Below are 18,948 nucleotides of genomic sequence, written 5' to 3' on the forward strand. Positions count from 1 at the left end.
TTGGCATATTCAATTTTTTTTTTTAAATGTTGGTGTGATTAGTTGGAATATTGTCTTTCTGTTTTGAATTCAGATGCATGTCCATCAGCTGTTTCATTTTCTGCAGTCAAACTCCTGCACATTGGCTTGAGTGCGGGCCACAAAGCTAATCCAAACAGCTGACATTAGTTTTAAATCTCGCTAAAGTAAGCTTTAAGTTTTTCAACACTTGAATAATAGAAATTTGTGAGAAAATACTCATGAGAATTGCCCGATGTCTGAACGGGATGGTGTCAATGGACAGTGTATACATATTTTGACACTTAAGACAATGATGAGCTTCCCAGAAATTGTTGGAAAAGATCATGAATCCTGGACAGATTTGCCATTATTTAGTGTACAGGATATCTGGAGTTTAATGATTAGTTTCTGCTGTTAATTTCCAGCATTACATCCCATAAAGACAATTTGTCAGCTAATCTGCACCAGGTTAGGCCTGCACCAGCCTTCAGAGTCCATTCATTTGAATGGAAAAGAATAGCTGTTTTGGACAAGAGTGTGTGCATAAGATAGTGTATTCAATTGAGATTTCTTTAATCTTCTTATTTTTTAATAATCTTTTTGATTTTTATATTTTGTGAGAGCTTCTGAATGCTGGTGACATTCAGAAAACAAGGTTATTGGCATCTTCAACAGCTGGCAATGGCCTGTGCCATGTCAGGTCATGATGGGGTTTTCTTTACGTTATTTTGTTGGTGGGTCTGCTCTGACCAAAAAGCAAAGTCTTGTCCTTTTGCATTGGAAAAGCACAAACCAGCAAATCAATATCAGGAGATCTATCTGCAAAACAAAAAGTCCACAGTTGATCGTTTTTCAGTGGTGCATTCGCCCCTGGCTGCATGTTTAGACTCTTCATTTTTCACTATGGATTACACAACAGGGACCATCAACTTGTGCAAGAGTTAAGAGCCACATATTCACATGCAAAGATTTAAGGAAACATAAACACGTCAAGAATTTCTTATTGTATTTACAATTACTAGGCTACTGTTTTAATCTATACTTGTTCTAAACTTGAGTTGTGGTTTTCATGAAATAATGTGAGACAATTCAGTATGTCCTTTAGATACACCATACATATTATATGTGGCTTTGTTAGACAGGTTATAATTTGTTGTCACAAGACATTTAATGCCAACTGCCATTAGATAGACCTAAATGCTTTTAAAATTTTAAAGATTTTTTAAAAATGAGTAGAACCTGAATGACACTGTGGAGGAGAAAAGGGACATGTTTGGAGGGAGAAAACGTATATGGAAAGGACGTGTTTGGAGGGATATGGGCCGAACATGGCAGATGGGACTAGTGTAGCTGGGACATGTTAGCTGGTATGGGCAAGTTGGGCCGAAGGGCCTGTTTCCATGCTGTAGCACTCTATGTGGAATGAAATAAACAAGAAAGTAAACTTGCTAAATATGTGGCAGTCTGACAATCAAAGCTTTCAAAGGCATTGAGCATTTTGACACCTGAATCACTGAATCAAGCAGATAGGGGAAGAGTGAATAATTTGAGGAGAAAACTATGATTAGGTTTGAAAAAAAAGTCTTGGTGTTTTTAAATATTATATTCAATTACATATCTGGTGTTCAAGTACATAGAATACCTGTGCGTTCCAGACAAACACCCTCTTAAAAGCTTGATTGAGGTCTACATTGTAATTGCTCAAGATAGAAAACCTATTCCGGAGCTACAGAAAATCAAAATGCACATTCAAATATATTTTTCTTAACGTTATAGCAATTAGAAAACATAGTGTAAATTTCATTTCCGAAAGCTTTACTGTTCCCAGGGTGAATTAAACTACAGCAGCTTCACTCTTGTAAGAATTGCTCCTGTGAAAACATATTACATATTTATTTAAAGTCTTAAATATTATTGGAAAAACTGTTCCTCGTAAAGAATTCCCATCTTTTTGTTTTCTATTCCTCATAAGAACAGGAATAAGCCATTCAGTTCCTCGAATCTGTACTGGCACTAATTACCTCTTTGTCACTGATGTGCACCTCTGTTTACTTGCTGTGATTCTATGTCCTTGATACCCTTAATTAGCCATAATCTTACTGGATTCATTACTCCAGGCAACAAAGAGCAATAATTTAAGCTTTCATTATAAAGAAGGAAGTCCCAATGAATTTGAGTTCACAAATAAGAGCTTTGTTAGTTCTCTTCAGAATGAATTTGTGGAATATTCTATAGTTTTTAACTTTGCTTCTAAATCCACACGTTACTTCGGTGCATTTCATTTCATCCATCAAGATGCTTCAAGTTTCTGTTCGAGTGTTGTTATTGTTGTGGTGGTGTTTTTTATTGCATGGTTTGTTTGAACTAAAATATTAAACATTAGTTACCTTTCAAGGTGATAAAATGATCTACAGTGTTAATAATTGTATTCTTCCTAATTTCTCTATAGGGCGTCATGGCTCCTCAGTCTCCAAGCACGGACCTATTTGACATGGTCCCATTTTCACCGGCATCGCCTCTTTTACCAATACCATCCAGTAATGGCACAGAACTTCCTCCTTTACCCGTTAGATCATCGGAGGCCAGTGAGTTGTGGAAATTAGACATATATAATTTTGGATTAATTTGAAATATTTTGCTGCTCATTATTCGCCTGCGTTCGTGTTTCATTGCAAAATGCACTACCTTGGATTGCTATAAGCAACCAAAATTACTGAGACTTTCGTGTATGAAAATGTGCCACTTTCTGGATTACCGATTGTTGAGTTATTAACTGTTATTTTTCATAGTCGAGTCAAAGTAGAAGGCTGCAAAGAATTATTTAATCTTGCAACTTGCAAGTAAATAGATTTTTTATCAGAAGTTAATGTTAGCAGCTAATCCCAAAATAATTAGTGCTTAAAATATGGTCTGTAATCTCAATAAGAGCAACCCTTCTCAAACCTTCTGAGGAAGCAAAGGGATAGTTGATATGTCGAGTCAAGACCCTGCATCGGGACAGAGAGTGGAGAGGGGAAATATCCAGTATTGAGAGGTGAAGGTGAGGCAGCATCTTAAAAGTGGAATCAATTGAGGAGGGGCTGATATGCCAATGGAGACTGGTGAGGGTGGGTGAGAGGGCAAGAGGTTGAATGGTGATAATGATGTTGAATTTTCCCAAGGCTAAAAACATTCTTTATTATCATTTTCAGAAAAAGATATTTTTGGCGCGGAGCCATTTGATCCTTTCATCTCAGTTGGCGGAGATTTCCCACCAGACATTCAGTCCAAACTGGATGAAATGCAGGTGAATAACCTAGTTGTGTATTGAACAATTGTCCGTTTTATTTTAGTCATTAAGAATGTGACATTGTAATCTGAAAATCAAGTCTGGAATCAAAAGTATTAAGTTAATTTATTCACTGTGTTGCGAAGTGTGAGGAGTGCAGCCACTCCATGTTACAAGGTTATTAATACCTGAAAAGTTACCAGAGATCAACAATTTTGGTGCATTGTTTTTAAAGAGGAATCTCTACAGTACCACGTACAGCACAGAGAAAATGTGCACACTCCAAAAAAATTTTAAAAAACAAATGAAACTGTGATATAAAAGTATAAAATATAGGGGGGGGGGGGGGGGATTGAAACCATGTTCTAAATATCTAACAGGAATGCTTAATTGCTAAAAGAGATTTACACGGCAAATTGTTATTGCAAAATATGTTTAGCTTCACAATTCCACAAAATGCAGAATGCAGGATTGTTTTCTTACAGTTTAGGGAGGCGGTGTCACACCTGACCAAGGAGATAGCCTCATGGTTATACAGGGTACATTTTAAAATGCCTCTTTCCATGCATGTTCTTTTCAGTATCAGTAATGTCAACTCTGATACAGTGCACGTGGATTCTATTGTTTGCAAGGTCTTCTGTTTTATATGGATTGCAAGTAGATCTAACCAAAAAATAAGAGGGAAATATAAGAGGCTGCAGATGCTGAAATCTGAAATAACAAACAATTTGCTGGAGAAACTCAGCATCTCTGGAGGCAAAGGAATGTTGATAAGTCCAGTCGAGACGCTGCATCGGGACAGAGAGGTATTTATTAAAAGGTGACAGGTGAGGCAGGAGCTGATAAATGGAATCATTGAGGAGGGGCTGATTTACCAATGGAAACTGGTGCGGGTAGGTGTGAGGACAGGAGGTTGGAGATGGTAACGGAGGTTGGGAGGTGATAAGTGGGGACAATAGAGATTATAGAATCTGATTTTTATAAAGAGTGGTGTGTAGAGCCAGATAAGGAAGGGATGGTGGGCAGATGGGAACATTAGGGAGAGGAATAGACTAGCCAGTAGGATCAGCAAGTGAGTGAAAGGTAGGGGATGTGTGGGAGGGCCTTGATGGGTCAGAGGTAGAATTACCTTGGACCTTTCACCCGACCAACCTCTTCATCCAGCACATCATTCAACATCACAGCATTGTTCCACCACCAGTCACATTTCAGACACAAAAAGCTGGAGTAACTCAGCGGCACAGGCAGCATTTCTGGAGAGAAGGAATGGGTGATAATAATAATAATAATAATACATTACATTTATATAGCGCTTTTCATATACTCAAAGACGCTTTACAAGGATTTAGAGAACATAGGGAAGTGAATAAATAGATAAATAAGTAAACGAACAGAGAAAGGAGACAGAGGGTGGGGTGACCAGTGGTTGAAGGCAGATGTTTCGGGTCCAGACTCTTCTCCCCATTGCTAGACACTTTAATTCCCTTTCCCATTCCCACACTGTCCTAGGCCTCCTCCATTATCAATGAGGCCAAACGCAAATTGGAGGAACAGCATCTCATATTTCACTTGGGCAAATTACAGCCCAGTGGTATGATTATTGATTGCTCTAACTTCAAGTAACCTCTGCCTTCCCTCTCTCTCCACCCCTCCCCCACCCAAGTCACACCAGCTTTTCATTCTCACCTAGCTACAAATAACAATTACTTGTTTCCTTCATCATTCTTACTTTTTTGCATATCTTTCATTCATTTGTTCTATATCCCTCTACATTATCGCCGATATCTCTCACTTCCCTTTCCTGTGATTTTCAATCTGAAGAAGGGTCTCGACCTGAAATGTCACCCATTCCTTCTCTCCAGAGATCCTGCCTGGCCCGCTGAGTTACTCCAGCTTTTTGTGTCTATTTTCGGATAAAACCAGCATCTGCAGTTCCTTTCGACACACCGGTCACGTTTTCAGGCACCATCTTCTGTAACACATGTCCTTGTGGTTTACCTCTTTTGCATGGAGAGGCAGTGTAACCAATCAGCATGCAATACACAGTTGAAACTACTCAATGATCAACACGATATTCAATGTTGCAGCATGGGTATGGGCTTTAAAAGTGCTGCACTTCTGTCATTCAGGAATGGTTCACATTCATGGATGAAGACCAAATCCAGCAGTAGTTAAAGCCCCATTCCAAATTGAATTTCTAATGGGAATTTGGAAATTGAAAAGTTAATTGAGGTCTTCTTCATATGTAACGTTTGTCTTTCATTCACTGGGGGAATGAGTGGATCAGTCATCTTTGGTACATGAGTGTGCATATTGACCTCTTGAACCTGTTCACTATTCAGCTGATCTGTCATTTAACTATATGTCAGTCTACTGTTCCCTACAGTTAACAAAAAAACTGGCAATCCTAAATTTTAAAATTGATAATTAGACTTGACTCAGTTGATAATGATGCTAACATCCATTCTATTGATTGCAGTAGAATGAATTTCCATTTTGAGAAAGTGCATATTAACAACTCAATAAAATTTGAGGTGCTAGTTTTAAATGATTGATATACTGTCAATTACATGGATAAACTATTTTCACTGTCTTACACATTTTATAAAAACCTTTGGAGAAACTTTGATCCTTATAAAATCACTGGCAGTTCCTTGCAATTTTGGCTTATTGGCTCAAGCCAATGTTTATATAAATTCCAGTAAATCTCTTGATCCATTCCATCTAATAATTAAATTCCTTTGGATCTCTCCCATTGAACAAGTCATGTGGCAGCCGTCTTCCCAATTGTTATTACTCTTTGACAGTTTAATATATGTAATTCCCTGGCCTAGTTTTGAACTCCCAACCAGAACCAGTTCCGGTCCAGTGCAATTGACGCACAATCAGACTCATTAATGCCTCCTGATTTTTAGAATCCATTGAAACATAGAAGAAAAAATAGAAACATTGAAAAATAGGTGCAGGAGTAGGCCATTCGGCCCTTTGAGCCAGCACCGCCATTCAATATGATCATGGCTGATCTTTTAAAATCAGTAACCCGTTCCTGCTTTTTCCCCATATACCCTGATTCCTTTTGCCCTAAGAGCTAAATCTAACTCTCTCTTGAAAAACATCCAGTGAATTGGCCTCCACTGCCTTCTGTGGTAGAGAATTCCACAGATTCACAACTCTCTGGGTGAAAAGGTTTTTCCTCATCTCAGTCCTAAATGGCCTACCCCTTATCCTTAAACTGTGACCCCCTGGTTCTGGATTCCCCCAACATCAGGAACATTTTTCTTGCATCTGGCCTGTCCAATCCTTTCAGAATTTGCATCCTGCTGTTGAGGTGAAATAAGGTGTGATGGATACCCAAATGGGTCTGTGTGTTTGATTCATGACAGAAGCTCAACTCTGGCTAAATAGATAATGGGGTGTTAGTGGTGGAATTTTACAGACATAATCTCCTGGCAAGAGAGTCAGTCAAACTGTCTTTTGTATTTACTGCCTTGGATGGGAGGAAAGATCGCCTACAATATAGTTCTTTCATCCAAGTAGGACATATGAGAAAAGTTCAAAGCGCATTAAAATGGAGACACAAGAAACTGCAGATGCTGGAATCTTGCATAGAACACAAAATGCTAGAGTAACTCAGCGGGTCAGGCTGCATCTCTGGAAGACATGGAATTGTGACATTTCAGGTTCGGTCCCTTCTTCAGTCTGAAGAATGATCCTGCCCGAAATGTCACCTATTCATGTCCTCCTTAGATGATCTATGCCTGACCTGAGTTACTCCATCACTTTGTGTTCTTTGAAAGTGTATTCACTTTTTTGGCAAGAAAATAAAATTACCTGCTGGAATCAAATTAGATTCTAATGATTATCTGCTGGAATCAAAATTATCTGCTGGAATCAAATTAGTTTCCTATGTTTCTACGTTTCTATGAATTTTTAACTTTAGCTATGTTAGAATGAAGGTGATCCGTTTCTGCACCACTTTATTTATGTTTCTCTGGAAGTAAACATTAAAGTAATGAACAAAAATTTTGTAACCCCAAGATCAGGCATGATAGATTTATTTCCTTTAAAACAAGTTTTATTTTCTCTACCTCGAAAGCTCATTAACCCAAGTCTGTTTCTAATCTGTTGTAACTTTTTTGTTAAAATCTAATTTCAATCTTTTTGCTGTTCAAAGCTTTAGTCTGTTAATCATAATTCTATAATTCTATATTTATTAGACAGATTGTTTAATGGTCAACGTAGTTTGTAATTTGAAAAACATTTTCAATTAATTTTAAAATACTCCAAGGAGTTAAATGAACTTTTTTATACATGGTTGTGGATCTAAGGTGAACTTGCTATAAATTCCTTCGTGGAACAGTGTTCGTGGCAATTTTGTATGTGATGTGTTTAAACTTCCAACTAACAATGGAATGCACAAAATATGTGTTATTTTAAGTAGTCTAACGTCAAACATTCTCTTGGAACTGTATATATAATTAATATTCTTTAAGAAGCCAAGCGCATCAATAATACTCTTTAATGAATAATTCTTTCTTTACAGCAGATGTTAATAACATTTTATGATGAGTTGTAATCATCAATTATCCAAAAGCAAATAAATAATCATGAAATGTCATTCGGTTGGTTTTACTGTATTGCAATGTAATTTTGTTTATTCTTTTCTTACGCTTACCACATATGCCTAGCAGCGTCAGCGATGGTTGGTACATTGTACTTTGATTTATTGCTTATTTATATGTATGCTGGATGTAAGTTTTACATGTTTCATTTTACTTGTATTGTTCATCATTTGACGAGGAAAAGAAAATCCCCAATACAGAATGAGATATCAAAGACTATGTGACTATCATCTCACTTTATTGGAAAAACAACCCATTTAACATCTGCCCATTTCTCTTGCAATTCGATTGTCCTGGTAATGTTTTACTATGTGTTAATTATCTTCCCTGAAAGAAATTATTTTATTAAAACCATGCAGAGTGAGCTGACTGGTGATTTGAGATGTGATTCACTGTTAATTCAAGCATATATATTCTGGTTATATTTTAGTTTGCTGTATACCCAATTGTTTCCCCCAGCTATGAAATAGATTGAATAGAATCTCCCACATGCCAAATTGTTCCTAGCTATTACTACCTAGATAAATTGGATAGATTTTTTTACTTCGATAGATTGGAAAATGATTTGAAAATGATTTGCAAATGAAGAACACAAGAGTACGAACAAATGGGTCATCAGACCCTTCAAACCTGCCCCATTGTTCAATATGATCATGGCCTATCTTTGCTAGCCTCAACTTGTCTTCTGTGCCATTTCTGCAACCCACTCTGTGCCTCAAGCTATTAAATATTTATCAACCTGTACTTTAAACATTTCAAATAATTCAGCTTCCACCATCTGTCAGGGCAGAGAATTTGGGTGGTAGAAGGGAAGTAGATGGTGGAAGCTGAATAAATGTCTACATATCTCCATTTTAAATAACCTGCCTCTTAGCTCGTAGTTATGTTTCCTTGTTTGAAACACTCCACGAATGAAACCATCCTAACGTCAAGAATCTGATATGTTTGAATAAGGTCACCCCTCATTCTTCTAAACTCGGAGGATTTCAGGCCAAACTATTTAGTCTCTTATGATAGGACAACTATTGCATCCCAGGAGGTAGTCTAGTGGATCTCCTTTGTACTGTCTCCAATGTTACCATTTTTTTAATAAGGTATGGGGACCAAAACTGCAATAAAAATGAGGGACATTTGAGAACTCACCAATACCCTGCACAATTCCAACAAAACATACCTATTTTCAAATTCCATCCCCTGTGTAATGGAGGCCAAAATATGGTTTGCTCTCATGAGTACTTGTTGGACTTGCTGACTAGCTTTTTGTGATTGGATAGGAAAATAACTGCAGATGCTGGTATAAATCGAAGGTATCACAAAATGCTGGAGTAACTCAGCGGGTCAGGCAGCATCTCAGGAGAAAAGGAATGGGTGACGTTTCGGGTCAAGACCCTTCTTCAGACTGAAGAAGGATCTCGACCCTAAACGTCACCCATTCCTTCTCTCCTGAGATGCTGCCTGACCCACTGAGTTACTCCAGCATTTTGTGATACCAGCTTTTTGTGATTCATGCCTAGATCGCACAGTACTTCACTCACTCTCTTAATCTCTGTTTTGATTTCTCTTACAAAATGTGCATGGCCACACATGTGACTTTACAAGATTTAATGCTATTCTGAGAGATTGTACAGTCCTCTTCATCTTTTTTGTGAGCTATCCTCTGCTCTTTTAGTGACTTATAAATCACCAGTTAGCTATCATGCCAGTGCAAGAATAAACTGCAAGATTTATCTTATTATTCCATTTATTCCTCGAATACTGAAGAATAAATAAACATTCATGTCAAAATCACCAGACTCCAATAAGTTTTCAAATCTAGAAGGATCATCTTTGAGGAATCTGGTTCATGAATACACATTTCATCCATAATGTCTGGTCACATCAAGGACAAATAAGGAAGGCTGAACCAGCAATAGGCAACTGTTCAAGGAAATAAAACGGACAGGAAGGCCAAACTTGTGCATGTTTATCTTGGTTGTGGTAGATTTTGAATCAACATTTTCCCTTAATTGGAGAGTTGTGCCATTCTGAATAATCCCGAGAGGCTCGGTTGACTTCTTGTAGGTGGAGAGGAAATGCTCCTATTGTTTAGTCCAGCAGGTAGTAAATCAGTGACATCTGTGTGCATAACTGCGATCTAATTCATAAAACTAATATTTTCATCAGTCAAAAAATACCACTAATGGCAAAAATGGTTTCACGGGATTTTCACCTTAATTACATATGGGGTGGAGTTTACAAATTGGGAGGTTTTGAAGCAATTGTTTATGGTGGTGGTTGGGCCCCATTGGATCATTGCATAAAGTTTAGTTCCCCTTGCCTAAAAGAAAAAAAATAGTAACAGTTGGGGCTGGGCAAGGGAGATTTATCAAGCAAATTCCTGAGATAAGAGTTATCCAAACAAGAGAGACTAAATAGTTTGGACCCTACAGATCAGACTCCATTTTTTGCTGATCAAAGCAAAAAGCTTAGGTATCACAAAATGCTGAAGTAACTCAGCGGGTCAGGCAGCATCTCAGGAGACTTCTCTAACTTTAGATAGCTCCTCTGTCCCTCTCTTCCTCTCCCCCTCCCCAGTTCTCCCACTGTCTTCCTGTCTCCAACTATATCCTTTCTTTGTCCCGCCCCCCCTGACATCAGTCTGAAGAAGGGTCTCGACCCGAAACGTCACCCATTCCTTCTCTCGTGAGATGCTGCCTGACCCACTGAGTTACTCCGGCATTTTGTGATACCTTCGATTTGAACCAGCATCTGCAGTTATTTTCCTACAAAGCAAAAAGCTTATATCATTGCCAAAGAAGAATGAAAACCTAAAGAATTCAGCCTAAAAGATCACGCATTGCTAATGAAAAGGAAACTAGAGTGCAAGAATATGTGAGTGAAACAAAAAACACAAATACATAATGTAAGAGCTCCTATAGATATTTTAAAAAGAAAATAAGAGGTTATATTGGAGTCTCTTACAGGAGAAATTATGTTGGAAAATGACATAGCAATTAAGCAAATATTTATACATATCTTTGTGGAAGACGGCACAGGAAATCTAGAGTTGGTGAATATGACTAATAGGTGTACAGCCCAAATAAAATTAGTATTAATAAGATAAAAAATTGAAAAATTAATGGGACGGAAAGGAGATAAATCCTCATAAACATGACATAAACGTATGACTCTGTTGTGAAGGAAATGACCGGAGAGATTGTGAATTCAGTAATTATTATTTGCGACATTTCACAGATTCAGGAATAAATCCCACAGATTGAAAGGTAACAATAGTGACAACTATTTAGGAGAGGGGAGAGAGAGAGAAAGTAAGGCATTATAGTCAAGAAGGCCTGATACCAGCCGTAAGAAAAATGCCAAAATCTATTATGAAGGAATTTGTAATGGGACACTTATAAAATAATATTAGGCAGAGTTGTTGTGAATTTGTGAAAGGGAAATAGTGTTTGACAATTTTAGTTTTGAGGTTGCAGGAAGCAGAATAGGTAAGAACTCCTGTGTGGTAAACGTGAGCCTTCAGATCTCCTTCAATAAAGCCACACAAGAGATGAAACAATATTAGACTCTGCTGTTCACAATCTACATCAATGATTTGGATGAGATATTCAAATTAATATATCCAAATTTGCTGATGATACAGAACAGTCAGCACAGTGGTGCATCTGGTAGAGCCGTTGCCTCACAGCACCAGAGACCGGGTTTGGTCCTGACCTCGAGTGCTGGCCGTGTGTGGAGTTTTCACATTCTCCGCGAGGGCTTCCTCCACCACAGCATGTGTTGAGACTAATGCTAAATGTTCCAGAAAATGATTTGAGATTGAGTGCAATCTGACTTTACAATTCCTTACCTTTTGCACTGGTTTGACCAACAATGCATCCTCACAGTCATATTCCCCCCCCCCCCTGTCAAATTTATATAAACAGAATCAGTTATAATGATAAAGCTTTATTATGAAAATTTTCAAAGCGAAAGGTATAGTTAATTCATGTTTTATTTTTAACCTTGATGTAAAGAGATTCTTTTAGAAGGTGAAAAGTAATCAAATTATAAAAATCACAAGTTACTCTTGGGTAACCTGAGTGGCTGCTCCACCTGTCACACAAGAAGGAAATGGTTCAAATGTGTTCATGCACAGGTACATCCATGAAGGAGTAGCTATATTAAATTAATGCAATGTAATACTCAACAGTCTCTCACACATAGATCACATTTATATCAGCTTTTAATCCATAAAAGTTCATATTCGTAGAAATTATAAATAGACGTACAATTATCGTTTTGTAAATACTCAACCGCATTGTGGGTAGCAGCACATTCCGAATCTTTTGCTTCTGGTGCACCACAGAGTTACAGAATGCACTGAGTGTTAGATGGCAATGCATTTGGTCTCCCCAGCTACTTTAGCTGGTTCCATAATGAGGAGAGGGGCCAAATGTGTTTCACATCTGCCCCCTCAGCCTTCTGTCAGCCATGGCTGAGGCATCCATTACTTCAGACTACTTACATGGATAGGACAGGTTTGGAGGGATCTGGACCAAACGCGGGCAGGTGGGACTAGTGTAGTTGGGACATGTTGGCTGGTGTGGGCAAAGTTGGGCCGAAGGGCCTGTTTCCACTCTGTGATTCTTCAGTAATATGAAGGCTCTATGATAGTCTCACTGACCCTTCAGTAAAAAGGCAAATTTTCCATTAATTTTGTGGTTATTAAGATTCAACTACTGTCCATTCATAGATTTAAATTATTTTCATTTAAAATATTTTAAAGTTATTAGTTGTTTCAAAATGTGGAAACAAGTCTGTTCCTAAGTGCGCTTGGTTTCCATCACCTGCAGCCTGGCCCCACTGTCGAGGACTCTGCTCTGTTTCACTACAGTGGTGCTGGCTGGACATTGAGATACATGGAGCTGGAACAGTATGACTGTGGCCATCTAGAAAGCAATGACAGTGAAGTGTGGGGCAGGGTCCAATTCCCTTTGGCCCAAAGTTACAAGTTTGATGACAATTCATTTGAATTAGATTTACACCTCAGTTGCCATATATCAAAGGTCTGCAACATTGGGAGCCAAAATGATTGATGTTCTGAAAATATTGCATAGTTTATTTTTAGGTAAATAATTATCATTTTACAATCATTATACTATTCTTTAAAGTTGATTTGCCCCCAGTTTATTAAGAATATTTCTGGATTATAAAATTACCGTTAATATAATCTAGCTGCTTGTTTTTGGTGTTTATTGTTTAATTGCTATTAGTGTGCTGTTGAAAGCAATAGCTATAATTGCCATAATTTTAACATTTTCTTCCTTTACACTTTTTAGGAGGGGTTCAAAATGGGACTGACTCTAGAAGGCACTGTGTTCTCGCTTGATCCTCTTGATGACAGATGCTGACATTAAGGAACAAAATATTTGCACATTTGGATTGAAAACATAGAGTGCCAGTGAAGTGCCAAAATGCTATTTGTTTTCCGTACTGTTTCTTAAAATCTTCCTATTGCAGATTAGAATTGAATTCTACTTGCATTGGGGTTTTTTTTCTTTTACATAGGAAAATATAACATAGGCAAGTTGTTCAAGATTAATGTTAAAACACAAATCTTTGTTTGGTTTGACATTTAATGAAGCCCCTTTCTGTTCTTTTAATTCTCCCATTTAACAAAAAAACTCATTAGAATTAGAAACATCAGTAAATCGAGGGGATCCAGATTTCAAAAGGGTTTCTTAATGAATAGATGATGATCTTGCTTTGTTCTATCTATAATTTTCAGCGGAGGGTTACATTGTGTATTTGTAAACTGCATTTCGTGACACAATAGACAATACACTATAGGTGCAGGAGTAGGCTATTCAGCCATTCGAGCCAGCACCGCCATTCACTGTGATCATGGCTGATCATCCACAATCAGTACCCCGTTCTGGCCTTCTCCCCATATCCCTTGACTCCGCTATCTTTAAGAGCTCTATCTAACTGTCTCTTGAAAGCATCCGGAGAATCGGCCTCCACTGCCTTCTGAGGCAGAGAATCTAATATGTTCAAGCATCAAATGTTAGACTTGCAGCAATGAAGAGGGGTGGGCGAATAATAGTGATGCTTAAGGATTTGAATCAGCACCACTAAACAACATTTTTATTAGGAAGAATAACTGCACATTGTAAAAACCCTGTATATTCCCTTTGTACTATTATGTTTACCCGTCATAGAAGAGTGTATTTTTATATGTTTACTTTTCAGTAGTGTGCTGAAAATAGTATTAGTAATTTGATACAAAGAAACTTCTTTGTGATTACTTTTGTGTTTTGCCTGGGAGGAGGATGTAATAACTGGATTATATGTTGCCCAAACTTTGCTGCTAAGCCAACTAAATTGTATTCAAGTTACATTCTAATTTGATTTTGTTTGGGTACTTTGGTGTGATACAAATGTAAATTCTTTGCCAGTCTAACTTCAACCTGACTGGTGTTTGAAAGATTAATTACTTATATTTAAATGTTGTACCAGACTGCTCATATAACTTTTGTGGCATTTCATTAGCGAAACTAAACCCCTAATTTTAACTTGGTCATCAAATTTGGTTATATGCTGAAACAGACAGTGTACATAATGCCTGAATGTTTTTGTAACTTTTAGGTCATAAGTATTAGGAGCAGAATTGGGCTATTCGGCCCACCAAGTCTACTCCGCCATTCAATCATGCCTGATCTATCTCTCCCTCCTAACCCAATTCTTCTGCTTTCTCCCCATAACCCCTGATACCCGTACTAATCAAGAATCTATCTTTCTCTGTTTAAAAAATATCCATTGGCTTGGCCTCCACACCCTTCTGTGGTGAAGAATTCCACAGATTCACCACCCTCTGACGAAAGAAATTCCTTCTGAGGCTATGACCTCTAGTCCTAGACTCTCCCGCAAGTGCAATCATCCACTAGTGGAAAATTGAAACATTTTAGACAATAGACAACAGACAATAGACAATAGACAATAGACAATAGGTGCAGGAGTAGGCCATTCAGCCCTTCGAGCCAGCACCGCCATTCAATGCGATCATGGCTGATCACTCAATCAGTACCCCGTTCCTGCCTTCTCCCCATACCCCCTCACTCCGCTATCCTCAAGAACTCTATCCAGCTCTCTCTTGAAAGCATCCAACGAACTGGCCTCCACTGCCTTCTGAGGCAGAGAATTCCACACCTTCACCACCCTCTGACTGAAAAAGTTCTTCCTCATCTCCGTTCTAAATGGCCTACCCCTTATTCTCAAACTGTGGCCCCTTGTTCTGGACTCCCCTAACATTGGGAACATGTTATCTGCCTCTAATGTGTCCAATCCCCTAATTATCTTATATGTTTCAATAAGATCCCCCCTCATCCTTCTAAATTCCAGTGTATACAAGCCCAATCGCTCCAGCCTTTCAACATACGACAGTCCCGCCATTCCGGGAATTAACCTAGTGAACCTACGCTGCACGCCCTCCATAGCAAGAATATCCTTCCTCAAATTTGGAGACCAAAACTGCACACAGTACTCCAGGTGCGGTCTCACCAGGGCCCGGTACAACTGTAGAAGGACCTCTTTGCTCCTATACTCAACTCCTCTTGTTACGAAGGCCAACATTCCATTGGCTTTCTTCACTGCCTGCTGTACCTGCATGCTTCCTTTCATTGACTGATGCACTAGGACACCCAGATCTCGTTGAACTCCCCCTCCTCCTAACTTGACACCATTCAGATAATAATCTGCCTTTCTATTCTTACTTCCAAAGTGAATAACCTCACACTTATCTACATTAAACTGCATCTGCCATGTATCCGCCCACTCACACAACCTGTCCAAGTCACCCTGCAGCCTTATTGCATCTTCCTCACAATTCACACTACCCCCCAACTTAGTATCATCTGCAAATTTGCTAATGGTACTTTTAATCCCTTCGTCTAAGTCATTAATGTATATCGTAAATAGCTGGGGTCCCAGCACCGAACCTTGCGGTACCCCACTGGTCACTGCCTGCCATTCCGAAAGGGACCCATTTATCCCCACTCTTTGCTTTCTGTCTGTCAACCAATTTTCTATCCATGTCAGTACCCTACCCCCAATACCATGTGCCCTAATTTTGCCCACTAATCTCCTATGTGGGACCTTGTCGAAGGCTTTCTGAAAGTCGAGGTACACCACATCCACTGACTCTCCCTTGTCAATTTTCCTAGTTACATCCTCAAAAAATTCCAGTAGATTTGTCAAGCATGATTTCCCCTTCGTAAATCCATGCTGACTCGGAATGATCCCGTTACTGCTATCCAAATGCTCAGCAATTTCGTCTTTTATAATTGACTCCAGCATCTTCCCCACCACTGATGTCAGACTAACTGGTCTATAATTCCCCGTTTTCTCTCTCCCTCCTTTCTTAAAAAGTGGGATAACATTTGCTATCCTCCAATCCACAGGAACTGATCCTGAATCTATAGAACATTGAAAAATGATCTCCAATGCTTCCACTATTTCTAGAGCCACCTCCTTAAGTACTCTGGGATGCAGACCATCAGGCCCTGGGGATTTATCAGCCTTCAGTCCCATCAGTCTACCCAAAACCATTTCCTGCAGGAGGTGCAGGAGTAGGCCATTCGGCCCTTTGAGCCAGCACAACCATTCCCCGTGATCATTGCAGATCATCCACAATCAGTAACCCGTCCCTGTCTTTTGAGTCACATTTCACAGATCCTATTGGTCTCTCATCTATGGGAAAAGCTGGCTGGTTGGAAGGTGAGAAAGGATAATTGAGGAATTAAGGCATTGCAAGGGATCTCTTCTTGCTAATTTATCCTGGTTTGGAAAAATATAAGATATTCCCATGTATACATCATTGTCAAAATAGGTATCAGAGTCTGATCTACAATTTATGAAAGATACCATTTCATCAGTAGCATCAATAGGGTAGACAGTCAGAACCTTTTATACAGGGTGGAAATATCCAATACTAGAGGGCATAACTACAAGGTGAGAGGGGGGACGTTTAGTGGAGATGCGCAAGGCAAGTTTTTAACGAGGGGAGGTGTGGGGGCCTGGAACATAGGGTGCTGGTGGAGGCAGATACAATAGTGATGTCTAAGAGGCTTTCAGATAGGCACATGGAAGTGCAGGGAATAGAGGGATATGGACAATGTACATGCAGATGAGATCAGTTTAACTTGGTATCATGTTCGGCACAAACATTGTGGGCCAATGGGCCCATTCCTGTGCTATACTGTTCTATGTTCTAACTGTAGCTGAGATTCATGCCTACTCTGAAGACCAGGTTAACATTGGAACTTTTGGCAGAAAGGCAGATCCTTAGCATATAAACTCAACTACTTATGGTCGGCAAAGCCAGCAAAATTGGATTTATTCTTTCAGAGGCATTTGTAACTTAAACAAAGTAACATAGACATAGTTAGAAAGTCTATTCATTCTTGTATGGATACATGTGTTGCATCCATCAGAGATGTTGTCTCTGCTGCCATATCTCGTGCCACATTAGATAACAGTTAGTCATGTGGCCTTTGACCCACCTTGTCCATGCCCACCAAGTGGGCATACTGGGTAGTTCTATTTGCCTGCATTTGGCCCATAGCCCTCTAAACCCTTCCTATCCCTTTAGATGTCCAAATACATTTTTTAAATAACGATTGTATCCACTTCTAAAGTTTTCTCTGGCAGCTCATTCCAGTCTTGGACTGTCCGCTGAGAGAAAACATTTCCCCTGAGGTTCCTCTTAAATCTCTCCCCTTTCATCTTAGGACTATGCCCTCTAGATCTACACTCTACCCTGGAAAAGAGACCATGGGTGTTCACTTTATCCATGCTCCTCATGATCTTGTATACCTCAATAAGATCATCCCTCAGCCTCCTACACTCCAAATTATTTCTCATACGAAAATATAATTTATTACATTAATCCATTTACCATTTAATGGCAATAATTGTCAGTAATTGACTTTGAAAATATTGTTCTATTCCAATTAATATCCTATATGCGTGTCCAATTCTCATTCAGCTTCTTTGAAACTGTTAACCTGGTAGTTTTGCTTATTCCTCCTTTCTCGAATAGAGGTTGCCATTGATGATGCTACCAAAGCATTTGACCTGTTTGAACTTCCAACTGGATGTGAACGCAATACACCAGTAAAATATTAGGAAGCCTGGACTTGGTACACTTAGAGTCGTGGTAGGCTTAGCATACACGTAACATATACAGATACTTAGCGTTAAACTGACACTCCACTGATTTGGCTGTAGAACCCAGTCTGATTGATGATCTGCAGTAATTGGATTATTGTAGCATAATTTTACTTCTCAACCTTTCCTTGAACTCATACAATATCTTTCTTTAAATGTGTGGGGTTTTTTAAAATCACTTGTATCTTAAATCTCACCTGCATAGTTCAGCCCACATTTGGAGTGAATCTAAATTCTCTGGTTATTTTGATTATATTATCAAATCTCAAACATATCCTCCACCACCACAAACAAATCACCTGCATGCACACTCATGCACATATAGATTTCCATTACCAATGTAGGTCCAAAGGAATAAGGGCCCATATGTTCTCAGCACTATGCTCCTCAGTGTAAATCATGTTAGTGACCATCGGAAGCACCTAGTTCCCCCGCTTCTGGGCAATTCCTTGTTGACTTCCAAGTTTAACTGAAGCCATTTTCTTCTCAAGCATGAATCAAATCACACTAACTTTGAACTTTCTGGTACTTAAAAAAACTTAAACAGATCACAATTAAGCAATAATTGCAACTTGATCTCTACATATTATTATAGTTGTTTATTATCCTCCCAGGTTATTGATATAATCAAAGTATAGATCTAAGGTACATTATCTTAAGTGTAGTATGTCTATTTCTTCAACACTATACAAGTAAAGAAGATGTGCAATGAGGATGGTTCATTTAAATCTGGCATTCCCTTTAGATAATTGAAGTATTTTTATGAATGATAATAAATGTAGCTGTATGCTTTGCCAGTATTTCACATAACTTTCTTGTTTGCAATATGCATATCTACAAAGTCTTCCTATT

General features: G+C 38.7%; 1 protein-coding gene across 14 annotated transcripts in view; it reads left to right on the forward strand.

Moving 5' to 3' along the window:
- The window catches only part of gulp1b (GULP PTB domain containing engulfment adaptor 1b), a 303,142-nt gene extending 287,853 nt beyond the window's left edge, over positions 1-15,289 (forward strand). For all 14 annotated transcript variants that reach the window (XM_078404086.1, XM_078404078.1, XM_078404091.1 and 11 more), the window contains 3 exons: positions 2,450-2,585; positions 3,192-3,286; positions 13,209-15,289. In XM_078404086.1, coding sequence (XP_078260212.1) covers positions 2,450-2,585; positions 3,192-3,286; positions 13,209-13,280 — 303 coding nt within the window. In that variant the 3' untranslated portion in view covers positions 13,281-15,289. The remainder of the gene's footprint in view (positions 1-2,449; positions 2,586-3,191; positions 3,287-13,208) is intronic.
- Positions 15,290-18,948: the final 3,659 nt, after the last annotated feature.

Source organism: Rhinoraja longicauda, chromosome 8, assembly GCF_053455715.1.
Source record: "Rhinoraja longicauda isolate Sanriku21f chromosome 8, sRhiLon1.1, whole genome shotgun sequence".
Classification (NCBI taxonomy): domain Eukaryota; kingdom Metazoa; phylum Chordata; class Chondrichthyes; order Rajiformes; family Arhynchobatidae; genus Rhinoraja; species Rhinoraja longicauda.